This window comes from Canis lupus, chromosome 14, assembly GCF_003254725.2.
Source record: "Canis lupus dingo isolate Sandy chromosome 14, ASM325472v2, whole genome shotgun sequence".
NCBI lineage: Eukaryota > Metazoa > Chordata > Mammalia > Carnivora > Canidae > Canis > Canis lupus.
Window position 1 is genome coordinate 8,492,889 of NC_064256.1, and position 18,671 is coordinate 8,511,559.

General features: G+C 48.4%; 2 protein-coding genes and 1 long non-coding RNA gene across 3 annotated transcripts; 1 reads left to right on the forward strand and 2 right to left on the reverse strand.

Moving 5' to 3' along the window:
- Window positions 1–120: 120 nt before the first annotated feature.
- On the reverse strand, window positions 121–3,291 carry ARF5 (ADP ribosylation factor 5). Its single transcript, XM_025471555.3, has 6 exons — window positions 3,078–3,291; window positions 2,472–2,552; window positions 2,010–2,119; window positions 1,352–1,423; window positions 699–824; window positions 121–596 (listed from the first exon to the last, which is right to left on the reverse strand). Exons 1-6 carry the CDS (start codon window positions 3,142–3,144, stop codon window positions 510–512), a joined length of 543 nt encoding a protein of 180 aa, XP_025327340.1. The 5' UTR covers window positions 3,145–3,291; the 3' UTR covers window positions 121–509.
- A 2,889-nt stretch (window positions 3,292–6,180) lies between these two features.
- GCC1 (GRIP and coiled-coil domain containing 1) lies at window positions 6,181–11,435 on the forward strand. Its single transcript, XM_025471538.3, has 2 exons — window positions 6,181–7,625; window positions 8,539–11,435. The coding sequence occupies exons 1-2, from the start codon at window positions 6,594–6,596 to the stop codon at window positions 9,832–9,834; spliced, it is 2,328 nt and encodes a 775-aa protein (XP_025327323.1). The 5' UTR covers window positions 6,181–6,593; the 3' UTR covers window positions 9,835–11,435.
- An 845-nt stretch (window positions 11,436–12,280) lies between these two features.
- On the reverse strand, window positions 12,281–17,793 carry LOC112675039 (uncharacterized). The gene is made up of 2 exons (XR_003145727.3): window positions 17,612–17,793; window positions 12,281–12,539 (listed from the first exon to the last, which is right to left on the reverse strand). It is a non-coding gene; the product is annotated as an uncharacterized LOC112675039 (long non-coding RNA).
- Window positions 17,794–18,671: the final 878 nt, after the last annotated feature.

Below are 18,671 nucleotides of genomic sequence, written 5' to 3' on the forward strand. Positions count from 1 at the left end.
GCACGCTGGTGGGAGGGTTGGCGCCACAGCCTTAGCTGCTTTGAGTCTCCCCCATATCATATTGTCTCTTTGTACCCAACAACACCCCCCCCCCCATTCTAGGCTACAGACAACACTGTGTAGAAACCACAGCAAATTTATTACTCAATATCCATCATAGCACCACCCGGAGCCCTCACCTCCCCTCCCCACCTGGCCCCAAGGGTACACCCAAAATGGAAAAAACAAAAGTAAACCCAGATCCCTGCTCCTCCTCTGGAAGAAAGGGCCTCAGCCCTGGAAGTCCCTTCCACAGTCCGAGCAGGCAGGAGAGCAGACCCCTCCGTGCCCGGAGAGTGAGACTCCAGGCTCAGATGACAGAGACAACATGCAGGCAGGAGCAGGAGCAGAGGCCTGTGTCTGTGGGAGAGGAGTGGGAGGGAAGGGCACCGCCTGAGGAGTCCGGGAATCTGGTTGTCCCGGGGATGCACGCGGGAGCTTCCGGGCAGCAGGGGCCGGCCCCTGGTTGGTTAGCGCTTTGACAGCTCATGGGACAGCCAGTCGAGCCCATCATACAAGCCTGTGCCTTGGGTGGCACAGGTGGCCTGAACATACCACTGCGGGGAAAAGGAAAGAATGATCAGCAGCAAGGAAGAAAAGGGGATGCCCTGACTTCCCGCCCCAGCCTGTGGCTCCCTTGGGAGAGGGAGCACCCTCACCGTGCGGCTGCGCAAATGCTGCAGCCCCAGCTTGTCGGTCAGCTCGCTCACAGGCATGGCGTTGGGCATGTCCTGCTTGTTGGCAAACACCAGCAGCACCGCATCCCGCAGCTCATCCTCCTGCAGCTGAGGGAGGTGAAGGGGATGGAGTCTGGAGTCCTAGCGGAGTCTCCAGGCTTCCTCTTCCCCACTGTGTAGGGGAGCACCCTTTCCTACCTCCTACCAGATTTGTGGGAAAAAAAAAAAGTAATACTGCGTAGTCTACTGCTGAACACAAGACAGAGTCATAAATCAGCTTGGAGCCATTTGGACTTATATCCAGAAAGACCCTTTTTCTAATGACTTGCCCTAGTCAAAATGACATTTCCAAATGGGAAAACAAGAATGTAAGATGATATTTCTCTCCACCACATATAATTCCTCCTTTCCCCACCAACTTCTCAGATATGAAGACATGAAAATTCAAGGAAAAAGTCAGTCATATGCCTTTCACCCAACTCAAATTCAAAACAGGGTGAGATACTCCTTGTGTCTGCATCCACAAAGGGAGACATTCAAAGCCTGTAAGCTATTTCCTGACTTTCATGTTAGCACAGAGATCTCAGAGATCTGTCTCCAACGAGGGCTCAGCAACCAGGGCTCTGGGTGCTCACCATCTTCTGGAGTTCATCAGCAGATTCCTGGACCCGCTCTCGGTCATTACTGTCCACTACGAAGATGAGGCCCTGGGTGGGAAGGAAGAAAAGACAAGCAATCACTCTCACCTGGGACATAGCCTAGTCTGGCTCTTTCTCTTTTCCCCATCTTTGTGTCTAAACCTTCTCATCTAGTAAATTTTCACTAAGGTTCTGCAGACATGCTGGCACAAACTGGCGACACCCTGCGAAGGATACAGACTCTGCCCTCAGGCAAGCAGTGTAGCTAGAAGAAGTGCAAGGGAACAGGGAAAGATGAGACCAGAGCTAAATGAGGCAGCATGAGTGCACCCAGCTGGCTCAGTCAGTAGAGCATACAACTCTTGATCTCGGAGTTGTGAGTTCAAGGCCCACATTGGGTGAAAGCTTACTTTAAAAATAAATAAATAAACGAGGCCACATGGCCTCAGATCCCTGCTTCTCAGGAGATGCATAAGGTGGCTAAGTCTCAGAAGACTATGGCCATTTCTGAAGGATGAATAGAAGCAAGCCTACAGATGAGAACAGAAGGAGGTTAAGGTTTTTTTTTTTTTTTTCCTGGCTTGGGGGCCTATGCCAACATCTTGGTTTGGAGCTCTAACACCTTTTCTCTGGGGGTTGGGGAGCCCCACCCCACCTGAGTGTTCTGGAAGTAGTGCCGCCACAGAGGCCGAATCTTGTCCTGGCCTCCCACGTCCCAGACTGTGAAACAAATGTTCTTGTATTCTACTGTTTCCACATTGAAGCCTGGAGATAATGGGGAAAAAATATGAGAACAAAGTCCTGAAAGAAAGGAACTCATTAAATCTGGGTGGATTCATCAGAGACATATAAAACCAGAAGGCAACGACGAAGTCCCATGGGAACAGAACCGCAGAGGACCGGCAGTCCACAGACCAGGCGGGGCTAGGTCACATTCACCCTGCCTCGGCACCATCCAGCAACTAAAGGTAACTGTGACCCACTTCTCAGGTGGCAGTGTCTGGTGTCAGGGTCAGCTCACTGCACGGAGATAAGGGCCTCAGGCAGAATGGGGAGCAGCCCCTGAGGCGGCCTCCCATCAGCCTCCCGCTCCTCCCCGCCTCGCCTCAGAACTCACCTATGGTGGGGATGGTGGTGACAATCTCCCCCAACTTCAGTTTGTACAGAATTGTGGTCTTGCCAGCTGCATCCAAGCCAACTGCAACGGAGAGGGGCATAGGGATGGAGACGGGAGCGAGGGAGCCCTCTAGAGATCAGGGAAGGGGAGAGGCCAGGACAGCTGATGGAGACTGGGGCGGAGAGCCCTAGCGCCTGCAGGTGCGCGCTGTCCTCCACCTTCGAGGCCTTGAGAGCAGTCTGGGTGGTGAGCACCAACTCGTGCCCCGAAGCGGGCGAGAGGCGGGAGAGGGGTAGGGGTAAGGGGTCGAGGAGGAGGGCTGCGCTCCTCTTAAAAGTCGTCTCCAAGGGCGGAATCCTCCCTTCTTACCAGCCTGGCTGGGGCGGAGGGAGCTTCACCCCACCCAGGCCCGCAGCTCCCGGGCTCAGGCCCCGGGGTCGGCGCTGCAGATCGCGACCCGCCCGAGAGCAGTGACCGCAGGGGGGTTAGGCGGCGGGTGACTCGGGTTCAGAGACCCGGCTGAGCTGGGCTCGGAGGGACGCGGGGGCGGGAGGGCTGCGCGGGGGCCGACGCTCCGGTCCGGGCCGCGCGCTTGATCTGCCTCACCCATGAGGATCCGCATCTGCTTCTTCCCGAAGATCCGCGAAAAGAGCGCGGACACGGTGAGGCCCATGGCGGGGCCCGGGGGAGGGGGTGCGGGCTCGGACGCGGGGTGCGGGCTGGAACCGGCCGGCCGCTGGGGGATGGGGCGCAGCAGCAGGAGGAGGAGGCTCCGCCGCCGCCTCCGCGCGTCCCGGCCCGCCCTACGTCATCGCGGCCCCGCCCCCGGCCGGGCCCCGCCCCCGCCCCGCCCCTTCCCCGCCCCCAGGCTCCCGCTCGGGCTAAATCTGAAGCTCAGCGAGTCTCCGCTTGCTCGCCGCGTCCCGCGCAGGCTTAAAGAGGGGAAGGGTCTGGGTTTCCCCTCGTTTCTCGAGGGCCGGCAGATCTGTGGCTGCTTCACCGGCAGCCCGAGCGGGGCCGAGGAAAGTTTACAATGCTCCCCAACGGCCCCTGACCCTCAGCTTAAGTGGCCGGCCTCTCGGGCTTTGGTTTGTCGCGTCCAGCCCACCCTGCTTTCTGGTTTAGTTAGCTCTAGCGAACTAGCACCATCCACTGTATGCACCACCCTCCTAGGGGAGCGGAAGCTCTGTGATGCGTCTTAGTCTGCTTTGGCCCCTCAGCGCCCAGAGAGGGGCTTTGAGCGTTGCAGGTAGTTCAAGTGACTGTAGAATCTCGAGAGGAGTGAGAAAGAGAGGTGGTGGAAAAAGGGTGTCCAAGCGCTAGCTGGCCTTCTTGGTTTTGCAATCAGCATGTTGTCCTGCATGCTGGACAACAACGCCTTTGCGTCGATGGCCCCGGGCACAATGCTTTTCAGTAGATCCAGGCAGCTTTTCTGAAGCTTCTTCACTTTGCCAGAGACCTGGGAACCCGGATTTTTAATGCACACCTATCCAGGAATTTATGAAACTCTTGTGGCTTTAGACTCAAAGTGCTTCGTAAGTAATTTTCCCACTCAGCAACCAAGGGGGAAATAGCAAGACAGGAATTAATTTAAATTGTGTCTATGGTTGAGAGTGGGTCAGTGCCAGGCACCTAATATATGCTCAATAAATACAGTACTTGCTGGTTTGAATGGACTAATAGGCTGCTCAGTGGAGCAAGGACAAGCAATTTGAAACTGGATTGCCAGGAGGCTTCTAGGATCAATTGCTTAGGGACTGGACATGGTGAGGGGAGCTGAGAGTCAGAGAACCTTTATTCATTCAGTCACTCAACAAATATTGAATGCCCACTATGGACCATTGTTCCAGGTCTCAGTCAAATCTCAGTTCTGTCCCCACCCACCCCCTCTTTTGGAGGGTTTAGCTTCAATCCTCACAACTCATTTATTTTCTACAGAAGGAAACTAATATCTGCCCTATCTAATGAGGTTATGGTGAAGATTAAAATGATAATATATCTGTATGTCTGTATGGTGCAGCTGGATGTTATCTGGGCCACTAAGAAACTAATTAGGTCTGAATAGACCTCCAGGGTCTGCCCCATCCTGACCTGAAAAGTCTGTAAAGAGAACAGACTCTGGGCACTAGGTATGAGTGAGTCCATGACTTTCCTTTACTCTTCAGCCATAGACTTGCGTTCCTAAGAAGGCTTTTTACAAGGTTGAAGAGTGCATTTAAAAGAGTCTCGATATAATAACTAGTGACCGAGTCAGGTCAGTTCTACAGCTTTTTTAGCTCTTTTAATTAGCTTCTTCCTTTGCCCTATTGTCATTGCCCTATTTCATTACCATATCCTCTTCCTTAGGACAAAAATAGTGTCCTTACCAGTCGGCTGCCCCTTGGTATCTTCAACCTGTCATACAAGTCTGGATGATGCCACTCAAGATTAAAATTGTTTAGTGTCTTCTTAGCACCCAAGATAAAATCGAAAGGCCTTAATTTGTCTCCACCTATTGTGCCAGCCCCATCTGTTGCCACCTCCTTCACATACCCTAAGCTACTGCCATGAAATGATTCTCAATGCTTCCTGGGTAAACCAGCCTCTCTGATGCTGTAGGAGTCTGTTGCAATCTTTCCCCTCTACCAGGAATGCTTGTTTCCCTCATCTTTAGTTAGATGGACAATTGCTACTCATGCTTCAAATCCCTGAGTATTTTCCCTGAGAACATTCTCTGCCTCCCCTAGACAGGCCGCCCTCCTCTTCACTTCCATGTCACTTTGAAAATCCCCATACATACTGGTATCAGAGCAGGACTTGTGTTTGTAACACTAGATAGAAGAAGCACCTTGAGGACAGGACCTTATCTCTTCAGAGTGGTCACCTGGAGCAGCACTTGGTGAGAGTTAGACACATATAGGTAGAATTCCTAGTTGTGTGACCTTGGGCATGTTATTTAACCTGTGTCTCATGTTTCCATCCACTGAGCAGAATAACTCCAAGGGCTTAATATCAAAACTCTCGTGAAGGTCCTGGAATACAGTTGGCACATACGATGAGGGTCATGGCCATAGGGTGCTCTCTACAGATATTTGTTGAATCAACTCAGCAGAACTCAGGAAAGGTGCTAATAATTTTTTTAAAGATTATTATTTTTAAAACTTACTTATTCATGAGAGACACACGGGGCGGGGGGCGGGGGGGGAGGGGAGAGGCAGAGACACAGGCAGAGGGAGAAGCAGGCTCCATGCCTCCATGCCTCCATTCAGGGAGCCCGACGTGGGACTCGATCCCCAGACCCCAGCATCACGTCCTGGGCTGAAGGCGGCGCTAAACCGCTGAGCCACCCGGGCTGCCCAATGTGCTAATAATTTTTATACTATATACCTAATAGGTGCCAAAACTGTCCTATCAAGGCTTACAGTTTTCGTGGTCTAAGTGGGAGTCTTACTTGTTGATCTTTAGCGACAGAGCTAAATGTGGGGAAGCGTCGCTCATCCGGGTGTTTGAGGAGGACCCAGCGTGACGCTGCGCACTGCTCCTCGCTCATCGGAGCCCGAGGGTGGGCTCAGGCGCCCCCACCATACCATTATCACTCCGGAATCCGGGCTTGGTGGTCCGGCGCTCGCAGCCGCACTGAGCTCTGAACAGGCCGCCTCCCACCCACCGGCCGAAGTAACTCCACCCGCCACGCGCCCCCTGGGGGGCGGGGCCAGCTGCGTCACGTGTCGTCACTTCCAGCGGACCCGGAAGCGCCGTTCTCTGGCAACTGCGGTTAGGAAGTGGGGATGGGATTGCGCTCCGTTTAAACTCTTGGCCGGCCGTGGGCTGAGGGCCGGCCGGGACTGCTGTGGCCTGGGCGAGCGCGGAGCGTGGGGCGGCTTCTGGGACAGTACAGGCGACCTCCGCCGTGTGCTCCTGGAGCCCGCGTCGCCCCGCCTCTAGGATCGGACCCGCCCCCGCCCTCGGTGCCTGGGACCCCGCGGGCGCTTCTGCCCGGCTGCCCAGCGCTCTGCATCCGGTCTCCGACAGCGGGGAGGAGCGGGTGTGCGGCTTCGGGGACATTCCGTCCCTGTCGTTTACTGCCCCCGCCAAGGTCTCCGCGGGCCTCTTCTGACTGACGTCGAGCAACCCGTCCTGAACATGGAGAAGTTTGGCATGAATTTCGGGGGCGGACCGAGCAAGAAGGACCTGCTGGAGACCATTGAGACGCAGAAGAAGCAGCTCCTGCAGTACCAGGCACGTCTCAAGGATGTGGTCCGCGCCTATAAAAGTCTACTGAAAGAGAAGGAGGCTCTAGAGGCCAGCATTAAGGTGCTGTCGGTGTCCCACGAGGCGGATGTGGGCCTCACAGGCGTCCAGCCTCCAGGCCTCTCTTTCCCTGACTCTGCGGATGACCGATGCTCCACTCACAGCGAAGATAGCACTGGGACAGCCACGAGCTTGGATACTGCGGCCAGTCTCACCAGCACCAAGGGTGAGTTTGGGGTAGAGGATGACAGGCTGGCTCGTGGCCCACCACCTCCAAAGTCCGAAGAAGCCAGCGGATCAGAGAGTGGCGTTAGCAGTAGCAGTGGAGATGGAGCATCTGGGGGTGGAGAAGTGGACAAACGGCTGCACCAGCTGAAGACTCAGTTGGCTACTTTGACCAGCTCTTTGGCTACAGTCACCCAGGAGAAGTCTCGCATGGAAGCTTCTTACCTGGCTGACAAGAAGAAGATGAAACAGGACTTAGAGGATACCAGTAAAAAGGCAGAGGAGGAGAGGGGCCGTCTGGAGGGAGAATTGAAGGGGCTGCAGGAGCAGATAGCAGAAACCAAAGCCCGACTTATCACCCAGCAGCATGATCGGGCCCAAGAGCAGAGTGACCATGCTGTGATGCTTCGTGAGCTCCAGAAACTGCTGCAGGAGGAGAGGACTCAGCGCCAGGACTTGGAGCTTCGGCTGGAAGAGACCCGAGAGGTCCTGGCGGGGCGGGCATATGCAGCCGGTCAGATGGAAGGGTTTGAACTGCAGACCAAGCAGCTGACCCGTGAGGTGGAGGACTTGAAAGGTGAGCTACAAGCTCTTCGAGAAGAGAAGAATCGGCCAGACCCTCGGCTGCAGGAGCTTCAGGAAGAGGCCGCTTGCCTTAAGAGCCATTTCCAGGCTCAGTTGCAGCAGGAAATGAGAAAGGTAATTATTGTCATGTCCTTCAAACATTAGTCATTTAGCCTGAAGTGGAAAACATTAGGGTTTTTTCTCCTTTGGTAATTAGAATTAAGTGGCTGCACTGTTGATTTTTGATGCTATTCAGAGTGTTGCACTGGGAAATATGGGAAATCCTGGAAAATCTGTTCCGTGGGGTGTTGACAGTATCCACAGAATGCACTTCCAACAGGATGTGGACTCTATTAGTGTAAGGCTGGTTTGGAGCCAGACGCCTCTGAACTTCTGGGCAGTGGCATCTTACCAGCTGTGCTCTGTGGAGCATTAGAGTGGCAGCTGTGCGGTGAAAGGAGTGTGTATGCCTACGGGTGTATGTATTATTTAGGTAGTGGTATATGCCTGGGGGATCAGGAGGTGCAAAAGGAATCTTCTCAGAAGTACCCTCTTATAATTGCTTCTCAACAGTTTGCCTGTTTAGGAAAGATGTGCTATTTTACAGTGCTCCTTTCAGTGTGGAGAGAGATCCAACTGAGTTGTGAACTTCTGAGAATATTGGGAGAGGAAAAGAATGTCATGTGATTTCTTAGTAGGATTTGGGGAAACATGATAAAGATAATACGCTTCGAAAAAAAAAAAAAAGATAATACGCTTCGTATGTGAGCCTTGTTTATGGTAGGAGAAACTGAAGCACTAAAGCAGAACAACAGATTTACAGAGGTTCTTAATATTGTTTGGTATAACGTACCTCTGGGAGCAGAACCCAAACGGGTTATAGGAACTTTCGTTAGTATCCAGATCAATAGAAAAATCCCCAGTTTCCATTCTTTTTAGGTCATCCCAATCCCATGACCCTTTTGCTCCCCTCTCCTGCTTTCTCAGTTTGCTATAGGCATTTGTGGCTTTTTGGGGATGCATTTCCATCTGTTCCTTTGTTTTACAGACAGCCCTTGCAGAAGATCAACTGCGGCAGCAATCTGAGGTAGAAGAGCAGAGAGTGGCGGCCCTGGAGAATCAAATATCTGAGGTGTCTGAATTACTGGGCACCTATGAGAAAGCCAAGCAGAAGGACCAGCTGGCCATCCAGAAGCTAAAGGAGCGTATTCTGCAGCTGGATCTGGAGAACAAGACACTGGCTCTGGCAGCCTCCAGCCGGTCCCCTCTAGATAGCCATGGAGAAGAGTCCAGTCTGGATGTCAATGTCCTGAAGGATAAGATGGAGAAGCTGAAGAGGTTGCTGCAGGTGGCAGCCAGGAAAAGCCAGGTGACCCTGGATGTGGAGAAGCTCTGTGACCTGGAGATCATGCCCAGCTCAGAGGCTGCTGACGGGGAGAAGGCTTCCGTGCTCTACTACCAACAGGAGCTGAAGCAGCTAAAGGAGGAGTTTGAGAGGTACAAGATGAGGGCCCAGGTGGTCCTCAAGAGCAAGAACACCAAAGACGGTAATCTGGCCAAGGAGCTGGAGGAGGCCCAGGAACAGCTTGCAGAACTGAAGGAGAAGTATATCTCATTGCGGCTATCCTGCGAGGAGCTCGAGCGCCAGCACCAGCAGGAGGCTGAGGACTGGAAGCAGGAGCTGGCCCGGCTGCAGCATCTCCACCGGCAGGAGCTAGAGCGGAGCCAGCTGGACTTCAGGGACCGCACGCTGAAACTCGAAGAAGAGCTGCACAAGCAGCGGGATCGGGCCCTGGCTGTGCTGGCTGAGAAGGACTTGGAGCTGGAGCAGCTGCGCTCTGCAGCCTTGTCCTCTGGGCTGCCAGGGCGCAGAAGCCCCGTGGGGGGCGGGGGGCCCGGAGAGCTTGCCGATGTGTCTGCCCCAGATAGCCTGACGCAGGCACTGCAGCTGGCTGCAGCCAACGAGCCCACGTTCTTCCTGTATGCGGAGCAGCTGGCCCGCAAGGAGGTGGAGATCACATCACTGAGGAAGCAGAAACACAGGCTGGAGGTGGAGGTGCATCAGCTGCAGGATCGGCTGCTGGAGGAGGGGGAGCGGCACCGTGAGCGGGTCGGAGCCCTACAGAGCCACATTGAGAAGAATATCAGGGACCAGAGCAGGGAGGGAGCCAACCTGGAGTACCTCAAAAACATCATCTACCGCTTCCTGACCCTGCCCGACACCCTGGGCCGCCGGCAGACGCTCACAGCCATCCTGACCATCTTGCATTTCAGTCCCGAGGAGAAACAAGTGATCATGCGGCTTCCAACTGGTAGTAGCTGGTGGCCTTCTGGCAAGAGATGATACCCTTTTCACTAACTCCCGACATTGCTGTGCCTCCTGTGTGGGAAGGGACAGACTCTGTTTCTACTGCCTCTTCTATTACATTATCAATTTTTTTCTTCACTGTGTTGAACTGGGAGAGTCTTTAATGTGGGGTGGGATTTTCTGCCAAACGCCATTAAGGCCACATTGTCCTTGGGCCCTAGAAATACTGGAAATGTCCCCAAGATTTCCTCGGGTGGTGTGCTTGTGAGGGGGACAGGGTGGCGAGATGAAGACTGGGAGGTGCCAAAGTTGGGGAAGTGGTGGGAATCTTTTAAAATAAGACTTTCTGTTTTAGTATTATGCTCCTAGCCCAGAACCAGGAGTAAATGTGACTCCAAAGGGAGTTCAGTTATTTCTAAACCCCCACAAGGACCAGCTGTTTACTCCCCATCTCATCATAGTCCAAGTCTGGTCCACTGCTGCCCCAATTTTCTGGGGACATAAATCCAGGCTGGAGAGAGGGACCAAGAAGTTTGAAATAGTGACAGATTGTCTGCTGTTGTCCACAGATTTTTCCATTCTGGAACTGGGAAGCTTGGTCTAGTTGGGGCTAGGTATGGCCTGGTCGGTCTGGACAAAACACACCACTGTGTCCATCCTGTAGAAGGCTCTGAGCACCACGTCCGTCTTAGGCATTTCCTGAGTAACCTGCTTTTCGCCCTGGATAGGGTTATCGGAGGCCTCTTGCATTTGACCCTGCCTTCACCTGTCTGCCTCAGGTTGGCCTGAGACTGTGAGTGAATGATTTTGCTAGCTTTCCTCTGTGTTGAACTTCCATTAAGAAAAAAATCCTGGCTTCTTATAGAGAGGGGTCCGATTGGGAAACTGATCCTCTCTGGATACAGAGAATTACCTCAGAGATTTACAGCCTCCTCACCATCCCCCCCACCCCTCAGCTGTTTCTGTGGCTTTGTAGGGACAGAGAAGAGGAGGAAGATTTGCTGATTGCAGATTGCTGTGACCCTCCCAAGAGAGTGGTGGAAGTTTAGGAGGAGCTGGGGTGCTAGCTGACCCGTGAGTAGCATTCTGGCTAAATCTCCAGTCCCTGCAAGCCAGGGTATTCATGGGTTGCTGTCACCAGGGTGTTTTGCCAACTCCTTTAGGGGGTAATAGAGTTTCAGTACACAATCCTCGTCTTCCCCACATGTGTTACTACAAATTTTCCTCCTTTCTGTTTTTATTTTTTTTTTAATGTTTGGTCTTGTGAAAGTAGATTTGATCTGCGCATAAAGAAAGGGGACCTCAGGCAATCTGGAAAGAAGGGACTCAAGAAAGTTCGGTTGAGACAGTATCAGTTCCTCTATTCTATCCTTTCCCTCATCTGCTCTTGCTGGCATAGAGATCTTTGGACCCTAAAGACCAATGCTTTACCACTGACTGGACTAACATGTATCTTTCTGTTATTTCATCATAGAAATCTGATTTGTGTAGGTTTGGGATAGCAGAAGACTTTGCTTACATGTTCTAATTGGGAGGCTGGGTACCTTGGACTGTCTACAAACAGCAGACTTAATGAAGCAGATGTGATGTGTTCAAATGATAACAGATCATGGAATCATTAAATCTGAACAACCTGACCTCTATGCTTTCTTAATGAGATGCACACATACATACACACGCATACACACAGAATGTGAATATAAATGGTGAATAAAAAGGATGGAGATAATATATTAATCCATGAGTTTGAGGGGCACCTGGGTGGCTCAGTGGGTTAAACATCTGATTTTAGCTCAAGTTGTGATCTCAGTGTCTTGAGGTTGGAGCTCTGCATCCGGCTCTGTGCTCAGTGGGGAGTTTGCTTGTTCATCTTCTTTGCCCCCTTCCCCTTGCTCATGTTCTCTCCCTATCTCTCTTAAGTAAAAATTTTTTAAAGCTTTTATTTATTTATTCATGAGAAACACAGAGACACAGGGAGAGGGAGAAGCAGGCTTCTTGCAGGGAGCCCAATGTGGGACTCCATCCTAGGACCCTGGGATCACGCCCTGAGCCACCCAGGTGTCCCAAGTAAATAAAATCTTAAAAAGAAATCCATGAGCTTGAATCTAGAGAGGAATGTCTCAATACTTTACCTCAATTACAAAACAAATTTTTCAGCCTGGAATTACGTGTGTGTGTTTGTGCTACAAGGCTGTAAATAAGCAGCTACACTAGAAAAAGCTTTCTCCTAGGTTTGGTGAATGGGCTTGAAACTTAAGTAATTGCTGCTTGAAACTTTAGAAATAATCAGCGTATTGAATGCTTTATTATGCTTCAAATCATGGTTCACAGTATCCTAGAAAAATTTCTGAGTATTTCAAACTAAACTAAAATCATAATCATTTAATTGTCTTAATTAACCCGATCCCCTCAAATGTAGCATATATTTTTATTGTTATTTCTAGGTGGTTTTGGACAGCACAGAAAGATCCATAGTCATAGCTGTTTTCCTAGGACTAATCAATCATTCCTATGCTTTTTATTTTTGAGAAGACACCACAGGGGCAAAGAAGCAAGTCAAGTTCTGATAAATAATTGTTTAAGTACTGATATTTATAAGCCCATGACTACTCCCTACTGAAGTGGAAAAGGCATGGTCCCTTCCTACCTTTCAGAAGAACACAAGTTCTTTGTCTCCCCACATTTTCCTCCCAAATATGTTTTCCAGTTGCCTGACTGGTTTTCCAGTGCTACTGCATACTCTGAGAAAGGAAAGGGAGAGAGAGGAAAAGAATTGGAATCAGATACAGAGAAAAATAAGTTTTCCCCTGGCCTTATATCGGACAGTACATGAGGTGTGTCACTAAAGGAATGAGACAACTTTATTTATTACCACACAAATTGGGAGGATTGCTGAGAACAGATGCAGGGAGAAGGGGGCAGGAAGGCAAGTTGATTATTCTAAGGGCTCTCAGCTTTCCTCCTCCTCTCTCCTCTCTTGTTGGGGATCTCCTCTCTGGGGAGCAGATAGCCATATAATTATGCCCCAGATGTAAATCCCCATCTGTTACCCAGAACTCTAGGGCTCTTGGCCTTGTCTTGAGAAGCTGCCACTACAGGGTTGTGTTTGGTAACTTGCCAAGTGTACCAGCACCGTGTCAAGCCATTCACACCCATTATATCATTTACTCCACATACATGTTGCTATCCTCCCATTTTTACAGATGAAGAGAGGGTGGTTGAGATGTTAAATTTGCCCAAGGTCACATAACTGGAAATGTCTGAAACAGGTTTGGCTACCCAACACCTGCTCAATCTGGGTGTCCTTTCTTAGGACTTGTGAGGGTCAGGGCCTATCTCCACAGGTGACTTCAGGGATGGAGAGATGGATCGCTAGGTTGAACTGGGTTGGTTCAAATGGGGAGAAGGTCTCCAGCCATAAATTGCAGTCAAGCAATGTTGCTACGCTGTAGAGTTAAACAGGCGACATTGGTTCCTTATAAAGAGCCCTAAAGCTGTCCTCTCCCCCAGGTTCTAGATGACTGCTAATTTTTAGGACTTGGATCACTAACAAAACAAAAGGAGGGCTGGGTATCAACTATTGCTGTTGTGGTTCCAACTATGACCTCTAGTAAGGAAGGAAAACAGCTTGGGGAATTAAAAATAGAACACTAATGAATGGGTCACTAATCTTCAGTTCCTTTTACTTCCTCCCCCTCTGTCTTTCCATGCTTCTCTAGGCAGCCTGGTTACCCCAGGTTGATGGTTTTGGAGCAAGGAACTAGGTTCACACATTCTGGGTTGAAATCTCAATCCAATCTCCTGTCAGTTCTGTGACCTTAACAAATTAATATTACTTAAGTTTCTTATAATGGGGGTAATACCACCTATTTCAGGGTTCTGTCCTCATCTTAAAGAAAAACTAAGTATATAAAGAACCAGGGAGATCCCTGGATGGCGCAGCGGTTTGGCGACTGCCTTTGGCCCAGGGCGCGATCCTGGAGACCCGGGATCGAATCCCACGTCGGGCTCCCAGTGCATGGAGCCTGCTTCTCCCTCTGCCTATGTCTCTGCCTCTCTCTCTCTCTCTCTGTGTGTGACTATCATAAATAAATAAATAAAATTAAAAAAAAAAAAAAGAACCAGCCCAGTACCCAAAACAAAGTCGGTGCCAAGCACCCAGAGTGTTTAGGTGGCAGAATGGGGGTTAGACTGAGCTCTCTGGATTTAAGTCCAGTGTTTCTTAGCCACAAATCTTGCTGTAAGCAAAAAGTAGAAATAACAATGGTCTTTTGGGGTAGTCCGGGTGGCTCAGTGGTTTAGCCCCACCTTCAGCCTAGGTCCTGATCCTGGAGACCCGGGATTCGAGTCCCACGTCAGGCTCCCCGCATGGAGCCTGCTTCTCCCTCTGCCTGTGTCTCTGCCTCTCTCTCTCTCTCTCTCTCTCTCTCTCTCTGTCTCTCATGAATAAATCAATAAAATCTTAAAACAAAAAACAAAAAAAGCAATGGCCTTTTGTGGAGTGCCTGCTAGGAAGCAGACTGCTCACATTTCCCCTACATTATTTTATTTACTTATCATACCAATCTTGTGAAGTGTATCTATTTTGCAAAGGAGGACATGGAGGCTTGGCAAAATGAGACGAATTGCCAAAGGCCCAGGGCTGGTAATGGCAGAATTGGAATGCAAACATGTTTATCTGAGGCCGTGCTGTCCCCCGTCAAAATATTTTGGAGGTTAGTATTTACAGTAGGGTCCCTTGTCTTTATCTTAATTCAGCAGCTATCAGGTGTCTGAAAATACAGCTTCAGTCTAGACAGTATCACAGACCCTTCCTGGGGATCCTATCCTGGCAGCTTGCATACTCCACTGGCCTATCTGCCCAGCATGTGGCTTTAGTCAGCTGAGTTGCGATTGGAAGGCGTCTGGAGGCCAAGCTTGTTCATGTTGGGTTTGCAGGCCTTCGCTGGGTCACCTGGTCAGTTTCCATTTCCTGAAACTGGGATCCTCCACACCATTCTCTCTACCTCAAGGTCCTTCCCCCAGTGCCATCCCAGCCTGGATGCTCCTGCCCTTTCACGCTTGGCTGGAATGTCACTTCCTCCATGCTGATTTCTCTGATACTTAGCCATGTGCAGTGCTTCCTTCTCTGAGGTCCCTTGCGATTTTTTTTCATACTGACCTTGGGTACAGTGATTTCCTGTACTTTATTATTATTTTTTTTAGGGAGGGAGTTGTGGCGCGGGTGCAGAGGGTGAGGGAGAGAGGGCTCCCTAGCAGGCCCTGCACTGAGTGCGGAGTCCTAGGCAGGCTCGATCTCATGACCTGAGCAAAAACCAAGAGTTGGACACTTAACTGACTATGCTGTCGGGTGCCCCTCTTGTATTTTTATTTTTAAACTTACTTCTCTGTGTCTTTGACTAGCCTGTAAATTCCTCAATGTCATGCCCCATGCCTTATTCATCTTTGTACTATTAGGACTTCTCATTCCTGGCACTTACTGAGTGCTTAATACAGAGCTGACTGGATGGAAAAGAGGCTGAAAATACCAGTCTCATAGGATTCTATAACCTCGTCCACCATCTGCATTCCAATTTGTCAATTAACCCAATAATATTCTTCATAGAATTTTTCTTCGTCTTGTAAAGGATCTTGTTAAGGATCACATATTGCATTTAGTTGCTTTATCTCTTTAGTCTTCTTTAATCTAGGATAGTTCCTCACCTTTTCATTATCTTTTACAACAGAGGCATTTTTAGATAATACAGCTCCCTGCCTCCCCTTAATAGAAATTTCTTTATGATTCGATGGCTGGTTATACATTCCCTGCCAGCATATTATACAAGTGATGTGATCTCAGAATATCACATCTAGAGGCAAATTGTATCCATTTGTCCTTCATTGATGATATTGATTGTGGTGCCCACACAGATATCTGATTTCTTCACTATGTAGTTAATATTTTCTGCCTTGCTACCAATAAGCAATCTATGGGGAGATGCCTTAAGTCCCTGCAGATATCCTGCTCCTTATCAAAGCTTCCCTTCTAAATTTAGTATCAACCAATGATAATCCAATCATTACTCTATTGGCTGTGATGGTTGCAAAATGGTTTTCAACTCTAGCATTTATCTTTTGGTCTTTGATATTTTCTAAGCAAGAGCCTTGCCTTCTCCGTTGTTTATTTAACAGTTTATTTATCTATTTATTATTAGTATGAACTGATGGATTCCTATTTTTCCACAGTTTATAATTCACTATTTTACTTAATTATTTTAACTCAAATTTCCTCAGATTTGGTCAAAGTCCCTTCAAACTCCCATATTCTTGTGTCATTCCCCCATCATTTCTGGCAAAAAATGTGTTTCTGGCTCATCTTCTGAGTTCTATACCCCAGTCATGAAATCAATTATTTCTCTGGGGATCCTTGGTTCCTATTAGTGGAGACTGGTATTAGAAACCAATATCTGGGAGTGATGGAAGTTCATTGTTACTGGGGTATCTTTGCTTTTAGGTAGGCAGACTTGGGAAATGTATGCATATAATGTATATACATAGACACACGTACACATGTGGCTATACACATATGCAATACACACTTTATACATCATGAGCTCACACTGATATCTCTAATTCCGATCCATTTCCACACAGTGTTTTTGCATTATCCATCCATTCCATACTTGTGTTTCTTCTACAGCAAGAACCCTAGGATGGATCCTGTAATGTTTCATTAATATTATATGTTTCATTGACATTTAGAAAACAGGCAGAGTGAAATAGGCACAAGGAGACAGACAAGAACAACCAGAAAAGGAGGAGAAAGCCAGTGGAGGGATGTCAGAGAATTCAAGGTAGACTGAGTTTCATTATGGAAATATGGAAAACAGTGGCTGAGCTATACAGCGGAATACATGTGAATGTTAAAAAGCCATTTCAAATCCTGTTGGAAAATCATTTAAAACCTGACAGGGCTGAGGGCACCTGGATGGTGCAGTCAGTTGAGCATCTGACTCATGCTTTCGGCTCAGGTCATGATCTCTGGGTCATGGGATTGAGCCCTGCAACAGGCTCCATGCTCAGTGCAGAATCTGCCTGAGACCCTTTCCCTCTCCCTCTGTCTTTGTGCTCACCATCTCTCTCTCTCTCTCTCTCTCTCTCTCTCTGTCTCTCTCCCTCTCTCTCTCAAATAAATAAATCTTTTTTAAAAAACATAAAATTAAAAATTTAAAATCAAGGTGTCCACAGGGCTCTATTCCATTCTGGAGGCTGGAGGGAGGAGCCATTTCCTTGCCTCTTCCAGCTTCTAGAGGCTGTCTGCGTTCTTTTTCCCATGGTCCCCTTCCTCCATTTTCAAAACCAGAGATGTGACATTGCTGTGTACCTTTCTCCCAGAGTCACACCTTCCTCTAACTCTTCTGCCTCCCTTCTTGCACTCTTACAGACCCCATGATTACATTAGGTCATTGGGATAATCCAGGATCATCTCTCTATTTTAATTCCCCTTTACCATATAACCTAACAGGTTCTAGAAATTAGGACATGAACATCTGTGGTGGACATTATTCTGCCTACCACAGTATATATTTGGTAAATATTTTACGTGGAAAGAATTTTAGCGAGCAGAAATGGAAAATGAAAATTCTCTCTAACTTCTTGGTAATAAAAGCTTCCAGTACTACTGGAATATTCCTAGCGATATTCTTTTTCATGGGAAACCAGCAACACCTAGTGTCTCTTCAAATAAATTTCAACAGAAAACATAAAGTGTTCCGTAATTAAAAAGATAGAAGGTACAGCTCAGTTCCTGATGGCAGAGGAAAGAAATTCTCACCATTCATAGTGGAAGAAGACTGATGATTCTCTCTTCTATCTGTTCTCTCTCTCTTTTTTTTTTTTTTGACATAATGTTTTCAAGGTTCATCCATAGCTCTTCTATCTGTTCTTTAGACCTAGTTGTGTTCCCCATATCCATGCATATATCCAGAAGTATTTAAATTAATTCTGCTTGGGCATGACACAATAATGGGCTCTGTGACAGAAGAAGAAAGATAAGACAAAAAAAAAAAAAAAGATAAGAACATGATTTCCATTTTCAAATTGCCTTCAGTCTTATTGAGCAGACAAGACACACTGTGGGAATTAAAGCATATATATGTACCCATTTATAAAATACTAGAGATTTAATGGCCAAGGATACCAGTTATAATGAGGCTTAATTGTGCATATATCAAAACCCAAAAGAACACTGGCTTCAATAGCAGAGAAATTCATTTATTGTTCTTGTGAAAGAGTTTGTGTAGTCATTGGAAGCCCTTCAAAAAGTTAAACGTAGAGTTATATAGGACTCAGAAGTTACACTCCAAAGTTTATATCCAAGAGAATTGAAAACACACTTCCATACAAAAACTTGTATATTAATGTCTCTTAATACAGATAATAGCCACAAAGTGGAAACAACCCAAATGCCTGCCGTCTGATGAATGGATAAGCAAAATGTCGTATAATCCACACAATGGAATATTATTCAACCATAAAAAGGAAGGAAGTACTGATGCACGCTACAGCATGGAAGAACTTGAAAAACATTATGCTAAGTGAAAGAAGTCAGACACAAAGGCCACATGTTGCATGATTCCATGTGTATGAAATGTCCAGGACACATACATTTATAGAGACAGAGAGTAGATTAGTCATTGCTAGGGGCTGGGGAGCAGGAAGGGAAGAATGGAAGTGACAGCTAAGCACAAGGTTTATGTTGGAGGTGATGTTCTGGAATTAGTAATGGTTGAACAGCTTTGTGCATATGCTAAAAACTCCATCAGCTGTTGAATTGTACACTTTAAGTGGGTAAATTGTTTTATATGTGAATTGTATCTCAATAAAGTTACTAA